At 48.3% G+C, this 18,343-nt stretch overlaps 5 protein-coding genes across 5 annotated transcripts; 3 read left to right on the forward strand and 2 right to left on the reverse strand.

Annotated features, from left to right (window-relative positions):
* Positions 1 to 2,575: 2,575 nt before the first annotated feature.
* Positions 2,576 to 5,583, forward strand: UREG_05622 (uncharacterized protein; the record flags this gene model as incomplete). The annotated part of the gene is made up of 9 exons (XM_002584887.1): positions 2,576 to 2,740; positions 2,798 to 2,856; positions 3,091 to 3,185; positions 3,304 to 3,391; positions 3,455 to 3,896; positions 4,103 to 4,458; positions 4,582 to 4,742; positions 5,348 to 5,385; positions 5,434 to 5,583. 9 exons carry the CDS (start codon positions 2,576 to 2,578, stop codon positions 5,581 to 5,583), a joined length of 1,554 nt encoding a protein of 517 aa, XP_002584933.1.
* A 3,418-nt stretch (positions 5,584 to 9,001) lies between these two features.
* Positions 9,002 to 10,507, forward strand: UREG_05623 (uncharacterized protein; the record flags this gene model as incomplete). Its single annotated transcript, XM_002584888.1, has 4 exons — positions 9,002 to 9,128; positions 9,192 to 9,502; positions 9,559 to 9,846; positions 9,902 to 10,507. 4 exons carry the CDS (start codon positions 9,002 to 9,004, stop codon positions 10,505 to 10,507), a joined length of 1,332 nt encoding a protein of 443 aa, XP_002584934.1.
* Positions 10,508 to 11,535: 1,028 nt separating this feature from the next.
* UREG_05624 (uncharacterized protein) lies at positions 11,536 to 11,962 on the reverse strand (the record flags this gene model as incomplete). Its single annotated transcript, XM_002584889.1, has 3 exons — positions 11,536 to 11,740; positions 11,836 to 11,855; positions 11,930 to 11,962. The coding sequence occupies 3 exons, from the start codon at positions 11,960 to 11,962 to the stop codon at positions 11,536 to 11,538; spliced, it is 258 nt and encodes an 85-aa protein (XP_002584935.1).
* A 391-nt stretch (positions 11,963 to 12,353) lies between these two features.
* On the reverse strand, positions 12,354 to 14,449 carry UREG_05625 (uncharacterized protein; the record flags this gene model as incomplete). Its single annotated transcript, XM_002584890.1, has 3 exons — positions 12,354 to 13,266; positions 13,324 to 13,981; positions 14,212 to 14,449. 3 exons carry the CDS (start codon positions 14,447 to 14,449, stop codon positions 12,354 to 12,356), a joined length of 1,809 nt encoding a protein of 602 aa, XP_002584936.1.
* A 1,785-nt stretch (positions 14,450 to 16,234) lies between these two features.
* Positions 16,235 to 17,440, forward strand: UREG_05626 (uncharacterized protein; the record flags this gene model as incomplete). The annotated part of the gene is made up of 3 exons (XM_002584891.1): positions 16,235 to 16,627; positions 16,690 to 17,323; positions 17,388 to 17,440. 3 exons carry the CDS (start codon positions 16,235 to 16,237, stop codon positions 17,438 to 17,440), a joined length of 1,080 nt encoding a protein of 359 aa, XP_002584937.1.
* Positions 17,441 to 18,343: the final 903 nt, after the last annotated feature.

Here is an 18,343-nt window from a genome sequence, read left to right on the forward strand (position 1 = left end):
ATAGTGCATGGTCGTCGAGGATTGCTGCCATGCATTCAAATGGACATGGTGCCTGGAACCAACTAGGGTCTGGGGGAATTTGCCATGTTTTCACACGGCGTGGGGAAATTGAAGAGACTTGCCGCAATGGTGGAAAGGAGCCCGGTGAACACTGAAGGAGAGATTCCTGAATTTGGGGCCGTCGCTTGTCGGAAAGGGCTTGCTGGGCTCACGATTCTGATTAGCCTTGCATCCAAGGAGCCAGTCCACACATCCGCATCTGCACTATGAGACAGAAAAGCCGAGGAGGCATATCGTAACTTTGATCCTGGGCCCGCGAACAAGGGTCTCGGGTTAGTGTGGAACTCTGATTTGCAGGGTCGTTTTCACGCGGCAGAGATTGACACCAAGGTCGCACTTGATCCTTGATCTGCGTGGTGGTTCATTGGACCAGGCCCGTCGTCGATGAATTGCTTCTGTGAGGGAGGGACGGGCGATGCGGCGGCTTGCCACATCACCGGCAACCAGGCCCGCCACACAGTCCGGTGGCACGTCAAGGGCCGCCTCTCCAGGCATTGGACTCTGCGGATGCTGCTGGGCGAGAGGATGAGTTGATGCATCCTGGGATGGTTGTTGGAGGTTGAAGAACACCCGAAAGAGGCGTGTTTGCACCGTTTGCAGATCTGGCGGTGAGCTGAGGCAGTAAGCCTAACCGGGCCTAGCGCCGCCTCCTGTCTTCTTTCTTTTTCGTCGCTTCCACCGATCGAACAGCAAATCTGGCGCGATTGTGCGCGATGCTGTGCGCGAGTCCGGAGTCCGGAGTGCTCGTAAAAATAGCTACTAGCCACATGGCTTACAGATGCACTCTGTGCGACAGGAACTAACAACTACTAGCTTTTTCCGTCCAGAGTTTCGAGCTTAAGTTCAGTTGCGTTTTGGTGTATCAGGAGCTTGGGGGATACGAAGGCCGCATCAAAATCCGTTTAAACTTATGGAGTACGAGTTGGGAGGAAATATCCTCCGAAGCGAACCTAATTTCACATGCGAGAGACGCCGCGCAGCGCCAAAGTCCGTTTCTCGCCGGCCACTTTCGAATCGAAATCACCCTATCCAGATCTCAGGCGCCACCGTTCCTGAGACTCTTCACAGGGACGAGAATCTGTCTTGGGGCCAGAACGGTTGAGAATAACATGAAGAATCAGGGGAAGTGCGAGTTCTTCTAGTTTGTCGCCCAATTTGACTTGTCTGCTTGAATGCCGAGTTTTGCATTATTCGAGCTGTCGAATGCCCCAGTGTATATGCAGGCCGGCCATGTTCAGTAGTTAGTTCAAATCAATCCCGCTCCCATTAATGCTGCCAGTTTCAATAAATCCACCATATCCTCCAGGATCTGAAAAACGCAATCTTGCGCTCCTCCGCTCGGTCAACAGTCGATAACTGGCCAATCACGGATCCATGCCGGCTTGCTGCTGCAAGTCGAGCGTCCGGGAGTCCTCAAATCTTTACGAACTCGCCCATAAGCCACAGGACCAGGGTCATGCCAGCACCTTGGAGCTGTGATTGATCCTCCATCCACCCTGCCTCGACTTGAAAAAGAGATTTTCATTTCTGCGACAATTGGAAGCCAGGATTCGGGGGAACACGGTCACCCAAGAGAGGACCAGAGAGCACCCCGGTTAACCAGGACAGTTGATTCACGAACAAGTCCCAAAACCCCGGCTAGGAGAGGCGTTTAATCACAGTCACAGCCTGATTCGAGAAAATCGATCTGCTCTCTGGAGCACTTTGAAGGCAGGAGATTTGCGGGAAATAGAGTTCGATACGAAGGCCACAAAACGGGTCTTTTTAACTCTGTCTGGTTCTTCGCATCAGTGGAGAGTTCAGCGGGAGACGAATCTTCTTGCTCTCTCGCCGGCGCCAAGGGCGACCGTGCAGCTCATTGCGATCAGGATGGCCCCAGCCATAACCATGTTGATAAGCCACTCTGCGAGTCTGCGTTGCCCTTCATGGGCTCCATCCACAGCGTGCAATGATGTATTATCCCACGGACTCTGAACGCATCCTTCGAACTCAGACCGTCGACTCGGTGCTGGGGGCCAAGGAGGAATTCTGATGGAATGCTCTTCGGAAACAGCCGGGCGGCCTTCCAAACTTCTTTGCAAATAATACTCGATACCAGAGCGGCCATTCGTCTCTGCACTTTGCATGTGTCCTCTGGTCATGCGTAGGAGATCAGCAAGAAACACCCTTGATGAGGGGAATCCTTGTGGCCACAGATTTTGACCTGCGTCTGTCACACATCGACCTTGTCAATACCCAAGGCTCCCCGGGACATACATACATATCAAATAAATAATCCTCCTGTCCATCCCATCAAAATTCGATTGGTATTTGATTTTCGATTTTTCTCCCCGTCCTAAAAGCTTTCTTTTCGCCTTGTGGTCGAGTTCAGTTACTGTTGTCTTCGATGATAATGGTGATGCTTACCGCCCTGTTGTGACATCTTGACGCTCTATTCCCCATTTCGCATTGATACTTGTGTATTATCTATCATGAGAAAAGGGCCTGTGGATATTGGTTCCATTTGACCGTGTGAATGGCGCAGACTTTGATCACAGACGTCGACAAGTCTGCGTTGGTGGATATTTTCGTCTGGATATTCTTGGTCACCGCCATCCTCGCAGTTATCGCTCAGACGTCCACAAAAGTCGTGATTCGGAGACTTCTGACCGCTGAAGACTATTTGATTCTGGTGTCTTTGGTGAGCACTGGCCGTTTTGAGTTCTTTTCGCTTGACTGTGCTAAGACCGTCGTTTAGATATTTGCTATCGGACAATCCATTGCCGTTGGAATCCAGAACCAGAACGGGTGGGGGAAGTATGTTGACACATTAAGTGAATCCCAGCTGCAAACAGTCCTAAAGGTACATCGAATGCCATCCTGAGGCCTGGCTTTCCGTAAACTAATGGGATCTCTCTCAGGCTGATTACGCAGCGAGTTTCTTGTCGGTTGCAACCATTTGCTTCACAAAACTATCACTCCTCGTGCTAAATCAGCAATTCGCCCTTCTAAAGCGGTATAAGTATACAATATATTCTCTTGGGATTACAGTGATTCTATGGACCGTCGCATCTGTTTTCGTGGTTGGCTTCCAATGCAGTTTGCCCCGGCCTTGGGACTATGTCAACAACGGGTGTATAAGAAGGGTATGTGATACATCTTAGATGCCGAGTATCATATAGACAGATCAGCTAACAAAGTGGCGAAAGACGAACTTCTGGAATTTCTACGGGGCAATCAACATTATAACTGACGTCGTTCAAGTTGTCCTGATGCTGGTCATCACATCTCAGATTCAAACCTCGACTCGTCGCAGAATTACCATTGCATCGGTCTTTGCAGCCCGTTTATTGTATGTTGACCTACCCCAGAGAGATCCTCTCCGGACGGAACCTGTACTAAGAGCCATAATTAGGGTTGTAACAGCGGTAGCCTTCCAGCTCTACTTCCTCAACCGGGTTCAAACCACCAGAAACGCGACATTTGATTACTGGCCCATGTCCATCTGCAACCAGGCCGTCTTGTCACTTGCGGTGGTCACAGCTTGTATACCGTTCCTCAAGCCGTTCATGGACAGCCTAGAATCGGGTTTACTTCGTGCGGATGACCAGTATCGTCGATCTGGTAAGGGAACATACCGCTACAATTTGTCTGGCTCCAAATCATCGGGCAGAAGGGCAGGGCGCAAAGAAACTGATGAATTTAATGAATTGGGCGTGCTGAGTTCAAAACGTAGCCGTGCATACAACGGTCACGGATCGCAGGTCGAAAGCGGTGTCGCCGACTGGGAATCGAACAGCCAGTCGAGTCACTCCCGGATAATCAAGGAGACACGAACCTTTGCAGTTGACGTCGAAGTACGTAACAATCATAGCGAAGACGGGATATCATTACGATGAGGGGTATCCTTAATGACAACAGTTTAAAAAGCAATATAGATACCAGGCAAGGCGCACTTTTTTTTGCTTTTCTTCTTCCTTTCGTGTCCAATGTTTTACTCTACAACTATTTTTAATCTGGACATAATGTACATACATAACCCTTTTCGTTCTACATCATGTAGTTATATACCCTCTTGAGCTTTCGGTTAACCAGCAGTCGAGCTGTCTCTCTCTGCACCCGTTTTCGAAAAAAAGTAGTCAAGAAAAAGGTAGTCAAAAAGCCTTTTGGTATTTCTCGTCGGTGCAAGGGTACTGAGGGTCCTATTGAGCCCGCGATATCCGAATCCCTGCATCTGGACTTCGCGCAACCTAAAATATCCGGGGAGGTTGACCTGTCGAGAACGGGTTCTGGATGCTCGTCCAAGGACATTCATATGCATAATACAAAAGGATATCGTCAAGGATTATCAAGAGCAACATTATTTTTTATTCCTCGGACACCGTCAAGCGAGGATTCACATGCAGCTTTTCGCCCGTGGTTGGTCTTCAAATTATAGGGGGTAATCTGTACTCTCAACCATGGAGATATTATCATATCGGTGAGGAGGCTGTCAACTGGCTGATAAGTCTACGATGATAATAACAATAATACCATTCACAGGGGACGAAACCCAGGACCAAACCTTGCGGCAGTTTCATCTCAGACCCTCGCCGGAAGCACTCCCCGGGCCCCCTTGCCGTGGCGAGGTTTGTCTCTTCAAAGTCCTCCCCATCGTCAAAAGTCCAAAGCCGCTCAGGCCAACCGGGCATTTTCTCGCGAAGGTTTGCGCCCGTTCAAGAAACCTTCTAGAAGAAGGCCATCACTCACAGATCACTCTGGGCAGTGCTGCGAAACAGTTCCAGGGGCAAGGTCCTGTCCCTGTCGTGTCCCTGTAGTGAATATGCACCGTATGTACAAATTAATCGTGTATGCAAAAGCCGCGTCTACTGGATTTCATCCTCGACTTGGAGGGAATCCTGTGTCCTCCCAGCGCGCACTGAGGTTACATCAACTTTGCATGTCGTTGCACCTCTTCGCTGGATATCTCTCCTTTTTTTTTGGTGGCGAGGATGCATGTCCCCCACACGCCATCAATCAAACTTGGTCTCACCTCGACCATTCAGTCGGGACCGAATTCTCATCGTTATACCCCAGGCACGGATCGAAGGCATCCCCTCTCGTCCCATAATTGTGCGAGTAATTCAATGGGGAACTGGCCCATGCCTCGGCGGGTGCAAGAATGTGCCTAGATACCCTATCACTAATCATATAGGAGTGAGTGCAATCTCGAACAATAATGATCAAGAAAAGGAAGGTTGAATCTTGTCCCGTCAAACGTTGCTTTCTCCAATCCGCCTGCATCTATCCTTATCGTTTCATGGCCCAGGGATTGCATACGAACACGAACCGGGAAGACAAGCCTGGGTACGCTCTAGTGAGATGTCGAGGTGAACCGCCCTTTGACAATAATAGATATGCCTTATACGGAAGACTGGAGCGCAGCATCTAGCCGCTCTTAACATCCCAACCCTAGTTCCGGTAATTGTCCGGAAGACCAAGCGGAGCAGCGTGATATATCTCGCGACCATCGTTCAGAAGAAGACTACCCTGGAGCCCGATTGAATCCCCCGAAGAGAAGCTTTCAAATTTCGTTTCGTTGAGTTTGCAAGAGCCCAAGAGTTGTCGAAGGCAGGGACCGCGGCTGTCGTCGAGACACATCTGAAGGTTCAACGATTGCATTCCACGCATGGAAGCACTATGTCTGGGTGAACCGTTTTGATCTTCGAAAACGTCTCTCTCTCCCTATCTCCGACCCTTCTCATGGAAGGGAAGAATTGATTTTTCATTTCCCTTTGGGAGAGTCATGGGTTTTCTGGTATGTTTGTGGCATCGTGCAAAGTCCCTCGGTTCTTCATGGTTCCCAGGAATGAACCCGAGTTCCCATTCAATATGTGTATCGGCCAGTGCGACCAAGCCTCCCCGGAGAGGTGCGGTTCCCTCTCAGTTTGACTTGTTAACCAAATCAGCTAGTTACCATGTCAAAAGCCTGGAATGTTCAAATCTATGTCCGCATGAGGCATCATCCGGGGTGATTTCGTTCTATGTTCTGTCAGCACAAAACTATGGACGGATTCGATAGCTCGACATCCCCTACTGCAGTTCACCTTCAAGCTTACACCTAGCAGAGGTTTGCTCGTCGGGTTGCGAGCCGTTGGTTATGATTTTAACCAGAAGACGGGTCTGCTTGCTGAAAAAAGCTGTCTGTTTATAACCTCCATCTCCCAGAAATCTTTTTAGCTCGGCTGAGAATCTTTCCCGAGACCAAACCAAGCGTGATGGGAATGCTGTAGGCAGAGGCTACCCGTAGCCTCTCCGCCAGCGTCGAATTCCCATTCCTCCAAACCCTGGTCGAAATCCGCCACTATCAACGCGAAATTGGCCGATACCCCAAAGAAATCCACGGTTGTGATACCGTGTTAGGCTGGGAAGGCACGGATTTCATCGGCACAAGGCCATTGTTGTGGGATATTAATATATAAATATTCTTCTTAGGCCTCTTGACTACAGTTTTTAACCGGACTACACACCTGTGTCGGACGATAACCTTGGCCAGATAGAATATCTGACCATGGTAGTGAGGCTACTAATCATGACTAGATAAGGCCTGCTTCGTTTAGCATCATTATTCAAATGAAGCGGAGCGGGAAGGAGGAAGACTGAACGGTCAATACGACATGCTATATTGCTGAATGCATATCATCAGTTGATATAATTTTGTGGGGTTCGTAATGATAATCTCGAGTATGGATGTCTGTCTAAATCGTAAATATTGACCTAGAGCCACATGTATTATGAGCAGAAGCATATGCTGCGATATGAAGTACACCCGAGATACGTTATTCTACAGTAGTCTTGAAACCCAAGTGCCAAATACGTTCAACTTGTGAAGGCAATATATTTGCAATGGTCCCCCTTTTTTCAAAGCGCTAAGTTGGATATCTTTGTCTTGGAGCCGAATTTTTCGTCGGAGGATGAAAGCAATTTTGTCAATGTAGTTTCCGCGTGGGACGTGGAGGAAAAGAAAGGTGACAGAATGCCCGCAATTCAGGAAGTTGAGGACAGCTGTCCAGAGACATAGGATATAGAATACTGCGTTTGATATATGTAGTGGTTGAAGCTTCTGAGTGACCGCTGAAGTCGTGTATGTGGTATCGGCGACAACTAATAGAGGCATACCATGCCTTTGCTTCCGCCCCGTGATTCCATGCCCACAAAGGTGAATGCAATGCAGACGTCCCCAAGTTGATTGCTTGCGAGTCGGAATGAGAGTTACAAACAAGCTCACAGCTTAAACCAACAAGTCAATCGGCAGTACAGTGATCAGCCGACCTTCAAACAAGCGGGACTTCTTTTCTAGGTATGGTTTCCGCAAAACCGACTGAAGTTTCGATATAGACTTCACTTTTAGATCTGTCCGAGTGGGTCCTGGAAGTTGTAGCTATGATTATGCTAATCAGGATGGCCTTTCTTCACATATTATTTATTCCATAGCTACTGAGTCTGACGATATTTTTGAGGTTCATTGGAACGAGTTGCGTCGGAACCATCAGCAGGCGAAGAAAATGGTTCGGCACATAAGTGTTGGAGCCCTATAGGCAAGCTTTCGAGGGAGCCAGCCAAATCTTGTGTCCATTTACAGAGCAAGGAGAGCGGCTGGTATCGATCCATCGGTTCAACCTCGAAAAAGTCCCGCACTGACCGGTTGAGCGAAAGGCAAGGATGATGCAATCAAGCTGAGTGCAAGTTCATGAGTCAGGTGGTCTGAATAGAATTGCTACTGCAGGAACCACCTTTTGCGATGGGTTGGGTGCAGGTAGCCCTCTGCAAAAAGTTGCAACTAAGTTCATGGTATTGTTGCTCATTGGACGTATGAATACCAGCAAACGTTCGATAATGGTGGCTACCTTTGGTCCACGGTCATCGTCGCCCCATTAGCACGAGCCCGAAGAAAAGCTGCTGGAAGTATAACTGGCGGATAACATCGATGGTAGATTCGGAGACTTAACCCCACAATGGCTGTTGTTGTTCTGAGTCTGCAGACATTGGACGAAAGGGCAATGGAGAATCGTATAGAGTAGTTACTAGAGATCAAACCTCAATGGTCAGCAGTGAGAATCGATAGGCTAGGGAGTAACAGGGATGTGCACAGATTTTCGACATCACTGCTTTTTGAACAGAAATCTCAGGACCAGCTGGCTGCGCGGCCTTGAGCAGCAAAGGGGCCAAACGGCATTGCTTGGGAGGTAGATGAATTCACCAGCCGTGATTTTGTTCAGAGAAAGAGGCATGACGGTCCTGAGAGACAGAGCCAGCATCTCACCGTGAGAAATGCGTTGATGTTAATTGGAGAAGAGATCGCCAAAGCGGTGAGATGGTGAGACCAGCTTGTTTGATGCTTGGAGCACATCCCCATCCCTCAACAGGTACCCAGTACCTCCTTTAATTAGCACCATCCACCAGGACCAAAGTATCCAGTACATCTGCAATCTAAGCCCTCTGCACGGACGGGCCACCAAAAAGTACCGTCTTGTATACAGAACTGTATCCCCAGCGCCTCAACCCGCGAGAATTGAATCTTTGTGAAGAGCGCTCTCTGGGATTCTCCCCCCCGCTGTTAGAGTTAACGGCTACCTTTTCTGGCCCGCCAAGTTTCCGGCTGTTTCTTCACTTTTCCGTAAGTCAATCTCGCCGTGTGCTTTGTTCTGTTCCCTCAATTCACTTTCAATCTTCACCCTTGTGCCGGTTCTTTTCCGCCACTTGAGCAAATTTTCTGACCAGCAAGAAAGCATAGACGGCCCTAGGCTCTATATTCCTTCCTCAATTCTTTTGAAACCGTGGCAGACGCGATCTCCTTCAAGCCTTTGCTCTCTGGGGCTTGCCGACGCCGCTCCCCGTCCAATTCTCACCGCGACGAGACCACGGGCTTTTACTTCCGCTGAGGTTGCGTGGTGTCGGGGCCGCCGTTGAACGACAGTTAGCAATGGCGAAGCCGCTGCGTAGCCATCGCAATTCAGGTACAGAAGTCGAGACTCGCGTTTCAGCGCCGGAGAGGAAATCTATCAGAAAGGATGCCTCGCTGCGAGAATGGCTGCTCAGCAATCAGATCGGTAAGTCGGCCCACCTAATATCCAGCTGCATGTTCAGTCATATAACTCGAGAAATCACGTTAGGAATCTCCCTTACCATCCTTACCATGATATTCGCCGTCCACAACCTTTACCCCTCGCTCAAGCCATATACAGTTCCTTTCTTATCTCTACCCCATTACCAACCAGAAAACGGACTCTATGTTCAGGGATCAGACGATGTATACTTTATAAGTAGCTCGGTGGTGGCTCTTGTCGCGATTCGAGCGATATTGATTGACTGGATTTTCCAGCCTCTTGCGCGGTATATGGGGATGAAGCCGAAAACATCATTGAGATTTGCGGAACAAGGATGGTTACTTGTATACTACACTGTATTCTGGTCATATGGATTGGTTAGTGAGCTGAGGCTTCTTGGTTATTATCGCGTCGCTAACATACCTGAAAACAGTACATCTGGACCCAGTCAAAGTACTGGATGGATTTTCGGGAAATTTGGACTGATTGGCCATCGAGAGAAGTACCCGGCTATTTCAAGCTCTATTGCTTGTTGCAGTTGTCCTTCTGTTTACAACAAATCTTCGTTATCAACGTTGAAGAAAGGAGAAAGGATTACTATCAAATGTTGACACACCATATCGTCACAAGCACCCTTCTCGGAGGTGCCTATGTCTACAGCTTCTACAACGTGGCCAATGTTGTCCTCTCTATTATGGACATAGTGGACATTTTATTACCGGTGAGCCGATCCTTCCTCGACGATTGAAGCATCTCACTCTAACTGGTCAACAAAGGCTGCGAAAATGTTAAAATATGCGGCTTTCGAGCAACTTTGCACCATCGCATTTGCTGTCTTCCTAGGCACATGGTTCATTTCTCGCCACGTGATTTATAATCTGTTATGGTGGTCCATTTACCAAAATGTCCCGGAGGTCATGCCCTTTGGATGCTACTCAGGTGCCACTGGTCAGAGGCTTGTTGATGTAATGCCCAATTCCTGGGGTTCACTTCTATACCCGTTCCGAGATATCAAAGGGCCCATTTGCATGAGCTTCCGCATAAAATGGGTGTTTCTTAGCTTTCTTTTCTTTCTCCAAGTTCTTTCTCTACTTTGGTTTGGCATGATCCTTCGCGTCGCAATTAATGTCCTCCGAGCAGGTTCATCCGCAGAAGACACCCGGAGTGATGACGAAGGAGAGGAACCCTCAGAGAACGGAAACGCCCCGAATGGGCAAGAATATCACAATGAGAATGGCTGGAGTAAATCCGTCATGGCTAATGGTTCGTCTCAAAACCACTATCCTGTTCGAATCAGAACCGCACGCGGCCGGGTCACGCTCAGCGACCATAATGACAGAAAAGCCCTCCTTGGCCGGATCGGATGTGACAAACCTTCTTAACTAACCAATTCTTTCTAAAGATTCCCTTTGATTTTCGCTTTTTGAGCATTCGTGGCTGCATCTGCGTCTGGTTGGATTCATGCCGTTGCTTATACCCGTATCGTTTTGTTCTCCGCTTGAAAAATGACTTGATACTGTATCTCCCAAATTCTGTCTCCTTCGGCTAGGCGGGTGCATTCTGAAATTTCCAGACTTTCTTACTTACCCTGTACGAATTAGTAATATGGAATCTTCCCCTTCTGTTCACTTTCTTTTCAAAAAATTGGAGGAGAAAACCTTTGCTCAAGTTTGATCAATTAGACGGACGATATGATTGCCACTGATTTCCTTCTTTTGCTGTCATTCTATTCTTTGGTTTTTTTCTGCTTAACCCTTACTCACCTTTTAATATCGATGGGCGATTTGGTGACTGATCTTGCTGTAAGGTGATATGGGAACAGCTTGAATTCAATCTGCCGCACAATACTGTCTATACCCCGGTGATTCAAGTGGCTAACATCATAACATTCCTATATTTCTGGTATTCGAGCTCAACTGCTGTCCAGGCGTCTGAAGATCCTGACTGCATGTCCTATTTGAGACCTGTAAATACTTCCCCTCAAGCCCGAAGTGTGTACTGTACATACATGACCAAAATGGGACTGGAATAGCAGCTGATAAAGTAACTAAACTCTGATGTCTTTGGACATTACCATGTTCATTTAATAACCGTTGAGTTTGCTTTCACTTGCGGATTCGAGCGACTGCAAAACACGATCCAGAACGAGTTTTGAAATGGCTACCTAATCAGCACATATTTTGATTTAGAGAACCCTGTAACAACCATAGCTACACTAGAACAGACGCTAGAGAGGTTTTATATCTTTGTATCATTTCCATGACAGTAGTATTCCAAAGAGGAGAGCAGGTAGATAGAAGCGGAAAAGTAAGCACTGCATCCTAGGCTCTGCCAACACAATGCCACCTGCTTCGACTAAGAAACCCTCTTGTAGGGCACCAAACTTGAAAAGATGCCTACGGGTCCAGTCTCACTTCGAATTCCTATCGGAACCCGTAGATTTGCCCGGCCCGGTTCCGGTCTCAGTGTCTCCCCCATTCAACTGCATGTCGACAGCCGCGACAATCCCAGAGTCTCCGACTTCCTGGCTTGGCTCCATGACCGCAAGGAGCGACTCGATCTTCCTTTCCACATCGGAGAGATGACGCTCAAGCGCCATAGCTTGTTTCTCGGCGCTAAAAGGAAGTGAGCTTGTAAGCTAACATATTTTCAAGACGAAGCATTCCAGGAAGAGTACTGAGCCCTGAGGATGGGGAGTGTCCAATCTCACTTTGCAAGGTCAATGAAAGCCTAGTTAGATATGTCAATCACCCTAGCCCACTGAGATAGTCATGGGAGCAATGTCGGCCAGGCGAAGAACGTACCTGGGCCAACCCTTCCTCGTCGCTCTTTGCCATCGCGTTCACATTAATGAGGGCAGGCTTCGGAACTCCCAGTATTCAACATATTTAATAGATCCTGGGTGGAATGGTCGGAGCTGCAGGTGCTGACAAACCGCCTCAGCCCAGGAACGGATTTTCATATATGCGGAACCGAACTTGTTGATGTCCAGTATGTAACTACCTACGGAGTACTTGGCTACATTTGGTTTATACAGGCCATGATGGATCAGGATCCTTTCAATGATAGCAAGCAGAGAGTATTGTGCAGCAGAAGATGTCAATGGGACATTCAGGTTTGAACGTGTGGGCTAGTCCGTACAGGGTACATATTTATTCGAAACATGGCTTGCTAGTAAACAGGAGCATCATGCGACTTGAGCTCAAAATCTCTGATCATGCTACCCCCTCATGCCTTGCTTTTCTTTTTCTTCTTCGGTTTCTCTCCTGACTCGACTTTCTCCGGTTTGCCCTTGGCTTCCTTGACCTTTGGATCTTTGGACTTGCGCTCTGTGGCCGTGGAGCCCTTTACCTTGGGCCCTGCTGCCTGAGGAAGCTTTTCTATATCCTCCGCCACGGCGACACTAGTTTTCGTTTTGGGTTTCTTGTCCTTTTTATTTCCTTTGGCTTCAGCCTGACTATCCTTGCTATCGATCATTTTAGTCTTTGTAGAGGTAGATGTAGATTCCTTGGTCTTTTCAGGCTTAAGTGCATCGTCTGTATTGGCAGACCTCTTGCCCTTTGTCGATTTGGTGCTTAGATCCTTAGGTCCCTTCTGCTTAGAAGGTTTCTCCATGCCCTTTGCAGGAGCTTCAATGGCCTTGGGAGCTTCAGTGGTATCGTTATCAATGGCGTTCTGCTCAGCCTCTGCCAAAGTTTTCTGAACGGGGATATCATCCACACTCGTCAGCGTAGGCAAGTCCAGCTCATATCCAATAGCCTTCAGCTTTTCCACTTTCGCAAGCCTCTTGGATTCTTCCTTTCCTATCTTTTTCGACCACTGAGCCCTTGTCCTAGGGGCCTCAAGTTGCTTCTTCTCGATCTGGTTCCACGGTACCTTCTTAAATCGCCTGTTCGCCCCTTTCCAAATTTGCGGATGAGGGTTCTCCATAACCCTGCATTTAAGGATATGACCAAACATGAGGTAATTGTTCATCGTATCAGCGACGATTTTAGCAACCGATTCCGATGCGAATTGAATAAACCCATGGTGCCGCGAGCGACCCGTCGTCCGGTTGCGGGCTAGTCTCAAATATTTTATTTCACCGAACTGGGAGAAATACGCTCGCATTTCGTGCTCGTAGAAACCATGCGGAATTCGCCTATACACCGAGAGAGTATTAGTTTATATCTTGCTAACTGCGCATTTGGGTACCTACCCAACATAAACTGTGCCAGGCTCCTCTGGTTCATCGGTGTGGTTCTTCTTCGCTTTCTTCATTTTCCTCTTGACCTGTTTAGAGTCTGGAATCTGCGGAACGTTCTGTCCAGGCTCAAATCCTTCGTCCTCGGAAGCATCTTCGTCTCCACTGCTCTCGAAGCCCTTGATCAAGTCGAGAATCTGCTCATCTTCACTTTCGTCTTCCTCTTCTACAGGAGCTTCAGTTTGCTTTTTTGGTTTTTTGGCCGGTTCCTTGGTTTCCTTGACCTCTGAGTGTTTCGAAGAGTCGTTTTCAGAGTTGGGGGTAACATCCTCTTTCGCTTTCTTTTTGGCGGGTTTCACGGGTTCAGTTGTGGCTTGCTTTGAACCTTTTGCCACAGATTCTCTATCTTTCGGAGTACTATCCTCGTCGTCACTGAGGAAATCGGCTGCGCGCTTCCGTGGTTTGATCTCGCGAGCCGGCGCACTGTCTAGTTTGAGTGGTTTCGGGGTCTCGCCATTAGTGACGCCCTTGGGCTTTTTATCCTTGGGAGCGGTCTTTGGCTGGGCCTCGACCGGGACCTTTAAAGGTTTTGTAGGTTTTGTAGGTTTTGCAGATGCTCGTTTGGATTTTTTTGACGGCGGATCAGTTTCGACTGCGCTGGAGCTTGAAGCAGCTGGAGACGGGTGTTAGTGACGGTCAATAAACCAGTGCAAAATCCACAAAATACCTTTGCGCTTCTTGTCTTTCTTTTCGGCAGCCATTGGACCGTCAGCGTGTAAAATTCAAGCCTGGAGAGGTTTGGATTTTTTGTATTTTCCTTCAGTTTTTTATTTTTATTTTTTTCTGCTGGCACTTTGCGCCAAGACTTCGCTCGTGCCAAGACAGCATGCAAACAAAACAAACCAGGGAGCTCCATCTGCTGCTCTCCGCCGCCCTGGACTTCACACGAGAACATCAGTGCGTGGACCATGGGCAAGCGAAAGAGGAGCAAGAAGGACAGGCCCTTGACGCATGCTGAGATATGGGATGACTCTGCGCTGATCGAGTCTTGGGAGGCGGCTGCAGAGGAGTACAAAGTAAGTTTCTCTTCCGCAAACATTAGGTTGCTTCTGTCACAAACATGGCTTGCAACCTCTGACATGCCGTGTTTCATCAGCTCTATCACTCCATTCAAGCAAAAGGAGAAAACGTCCAAGATGCTCTCCAGGAATATGAGGCTAATCAAGCTGCAAAGGCAGCTGAAGAAGGGAACGGGGATGAATACGTCGAGGAGGCCGGTGCCACTGCTCAAGGAGCCGGCTTGAGCACACCCGCGGCGCCTGGTGAGATTTTGGAAGAAGAGGAGAACGGGCAAGAAGAGGCAGACTATGCACCACAAGTATGGGTCTTCTCATGTTTCTTCCCCGATTTCCTGTCAATCACAAGCTTGCAAATGTGCCCATGAAATATATGTCACTGCATATCGAAGTGAGGTCTAACCCTGCCAAACAGGAGCCGGCATTAAAGCGGCCGCGTCAGGACGAGGCTCAAAACGGTGCTCCCATCAACCAGCCTGAAGCTAACCAAGCAAACGGGACATTCACGAGCATTCCGCATGCAGCCTTAGGGACAATCACCGCACCCAATGGTAAGCCAGGCCGTTCCAGAGTCCATTCTAGATTGATCTTTTTTCGCAGTGTACTAATTAAGTCTCGGTGTTTCGGCGGACAGGCCAAGAGGATGAAGGTTTGAAGAACCTGATGACGGCTTGGTATTTCGCCGGATATTACACGGGGCTCTACGAAGGGCAAAGGCGAGCAAGCCAGCAACAGTAGCTTTGAGCCACTCTGTCTGTATTTGGAATCGGGCCCACAGCCTGAATGCCAGGTTTAGTAAGTCGTTCGATAAATGCAGAGTATTTGAGACAGAAACTGCGCCGCATGAGGGGCTCAAGTCCCAAAAGAGCATTATTTTGGAATCTTATTCATGTCGATTTCCGAAAGCGGGCGTGTTCAATCTGGTCAAAGTGGCTTGGGGTTTCATTTTGGGGAAAATGCCATGCGTCGGCGGAATGACAGGGACAGCTCGACGTCCTGTGTGGCCCAAGCAATCTGATCCCGCCTTTGAGGATCCTGAGTTCGTTGTGACGTATTCTTGCTCTAAAATCTCCGAGTCGCTTCTGCTGCCAGCTCGATTCCGCATGAGCGATACGCAAATCGCGCTCATGATATTAAAAAACGGCTTGGCCGGAAACCTGGATTTTCAGCAGCAATAAATTAATGATTCTTCTATATTTGTTCAATTTCTTGTTGGGCTGCCATCGCGGTCCCTTTGTCGTCGAGGTGCGTGCTCCTTACACCCTGAAACAGGGAGTGTGGTAGCGTGAGACTATCGCGACACACCCTCAACTTCACCAACGTCAGAGCTCCCAACTTCAATTCTCCGAGATCTTCCCTAAAAGCAAAGATATCATGCCAACCAAGATCTTTTTGGCTGAATGTGGTACCTTGGCTGTCTGATGTGAACATGTCTAGCCGTCAGTTTAAGACAGGATGTGTTCCAACATCGAGAATCGGGAAAGCCCCTAATTTAATGCTACATTTAACAATGGACAATTCCCCCTGCGATAAATCTGCCCTCGTCTCTGTTCTTTTCTTCCTCATCCCAGGAACGAGAATCACTTGTGGTGCGACGTCAGCTTTTTCTCATATTCATTCTTTTGTTACTGGGCTGGATTCCTTTCGTTCTAATACGGCTTGTGCACTATCTTGACGCCACGAGCAGGTTCTCAAGTTTATCAATACTTGTCTCTCGATTCTTCTCTCTCACAACAGCTTTAGACTGGTATATATATTTCCGGAACAAGATCCTTCGCTTCTGTCCATCGGCGTCTTTGCCCTTGATCTCATTATTTTACATTCCCGTTACGACGATCAAATTACGAAATATGACTCGATTACTCCCTCTGCTTTCGCTGGTTGCCGCGGCAGTAGCTTCATCCCATGAAGGCATGGGAGGCGAAGGTATGGTAGGTGGTGGCAGTTCGCTGCCATTCAACCTGCCAACTGGCAACGAGAGTCAGCTGAGTGCAGGAGGACAAGTCGGTGGAGAAGTCCAACTCGGCGGTGGAGGCCAACAAGGCCAGCACGGTAGTGAAATTCAGCTCGGCGGTGGACAACATCTACAGCCTGGTCATTCAGGAAACGGGGGTAAAGGCATTGTCAGAGGTGGTGGCGGTTCCAACGTCATCACTGTCACCATCATCACCACAAATAACGGCGGTGGTGCAAATACGGAGGTGTGGAATAAGCCTCCAATGCAGCAAGGAACAATCCATCAGGTTCGCAATCCCATTGAGCTCAGAAAATATCTTGGAGTTGGACTTCCACTAATAGCCTCTAGGTCACCGTTGGAGGCGATGCAGGCCTTGTGTTCACACCCGAGACACTCAACCCTGCCATTGGCGACATGATTCATTTCAATTTCCAATCCCAGAACCACACAGTCACGCAATCCACGTTCGATAGCCCGTGTGCTCTGATGCCAGGCGGTTTAGATTCTGGGTTTATGCCCAATCCCAACAACACTGTGAATCCGCCACCAACGATGATGTTCCAAGTTACGACCACGGAACCAATCTGGATGTACTGCAAGCAAGGCCCGCATTGCGTGCGGGGTATGGTCTTCAGTCTCAACCCTACTGCTGAAAAGTCCCATGAAGAATTCAAGAGAAAGGCTATGGAGTCCGGCGGCGAGGGCGGAGCAGCTCCACCACCACCGCCACCAGAAGCTCCACCTGTTGAACCACCCGTCATTGGAGAGACACCCACGTCCTCCGTCGAAATTCCCATTGGCACTGGAGTTCCTGGAATCGGTGAAATTCCAATTGGAGGAGAAGGAGGCCAAGGAAACCAAGGAGGCCAAGTTGTTCCTGGCTCTGGAAACATGGGAGATGGTGCTTGCTCTTGCTCCTGCCTCTGCGGAGCTTCGGAATTCCCTCCTGGCGCGGGTCTAGGAAGCACTGGCGGCTTTGGAGGTATGCTTCACGGTCCAAGGAGATGACACTTTTCCCTTTACATAGGCTAACGTTTGATGATTAGGTTCTATCCCAATGGCTCCCGCTCGGAAGCGAGCCGTTCTTTTTTGGTACTGAACACTTGAGCTCTATTTGATGGTTCTACACCCTGAGGGCCATCGCTATTAGGACGCGACTAAATACCCCCCCTCTTTCGACGAGTTTGTGCATGGCGTCTTTTTGTATATTTTCTTCCTCATATTTTGAATGTTGAACATTCCTTGCCTCTTCTTGGAAGTTTCTCTTGTAATATCATTGACGGACGGAATGCAGTTACTTTTCGTTCACGAAAATCGGGTTGAATTATGAAACCGAACCGCTACTTTTCCTCGCATGCTGTATGCAAATACGTGATAATATGGCCACAGAAATCAAACATTACTCTGCCAAAAGGATAAGCTCTTCCAATTGTAAACGTATCTAAGCTATGAACCTATATATTTATTTTTTCTCGAGTGGCGTTGAGACCCTCTAATATCTCTAGCAGAAGCCGACAGGTTAATGTCATTTGATTGAAATGTTTGTCACTCATTCCATGTCATGCCTTATGCGAGAAACGGCAGACGTAAGACGAGAAGGACCAAGAAAATTGTAAAATTGTAGAAATTTCAATATTGGCATACTTTTGACCTCGATAGTCACGGAAAAAAGGGACAAACGAGACTTCGATGATGCCGCGCTGCAAAGGGCACGTTACATATTCCTTTTGCATAGTTGACCCAGTATAAGTATCGACGCATTATGTGTTCGATCTGGAAGCACCAATGGGGAGTTTCTTTTTTGAAAGCAATGCCAACCGTCGTGCGTAACAGATTGAAGTCCCAGTATGAATTGTCGATAGAGCCTAGGTTAGTATTCTCAATTTGCTTTGATAGTAGGTCAGGTGGTGAAATGGATGCACGGATTTCAGTCATTATGGTGGCACCACCACGTGCATGTTGCTTGCCTCAACAATAACAGTCTGTGTGACGTAATCATTGT

Source organism: Uncinocarpus reesii, genomic scaffold (assembly GCF_000003515.1).
Source record: "Uncinocarpus reesii 1704 scaffold_3 genomic scaffold, whole genome shotgun sequence".
Lineage (NCBI taxonomy): Eukaryota > Fungi > Ascomycota > Eurotiomycetes > Onygenales > Onygenaceae > Uncinocarpus > Uncinocarpus reesii.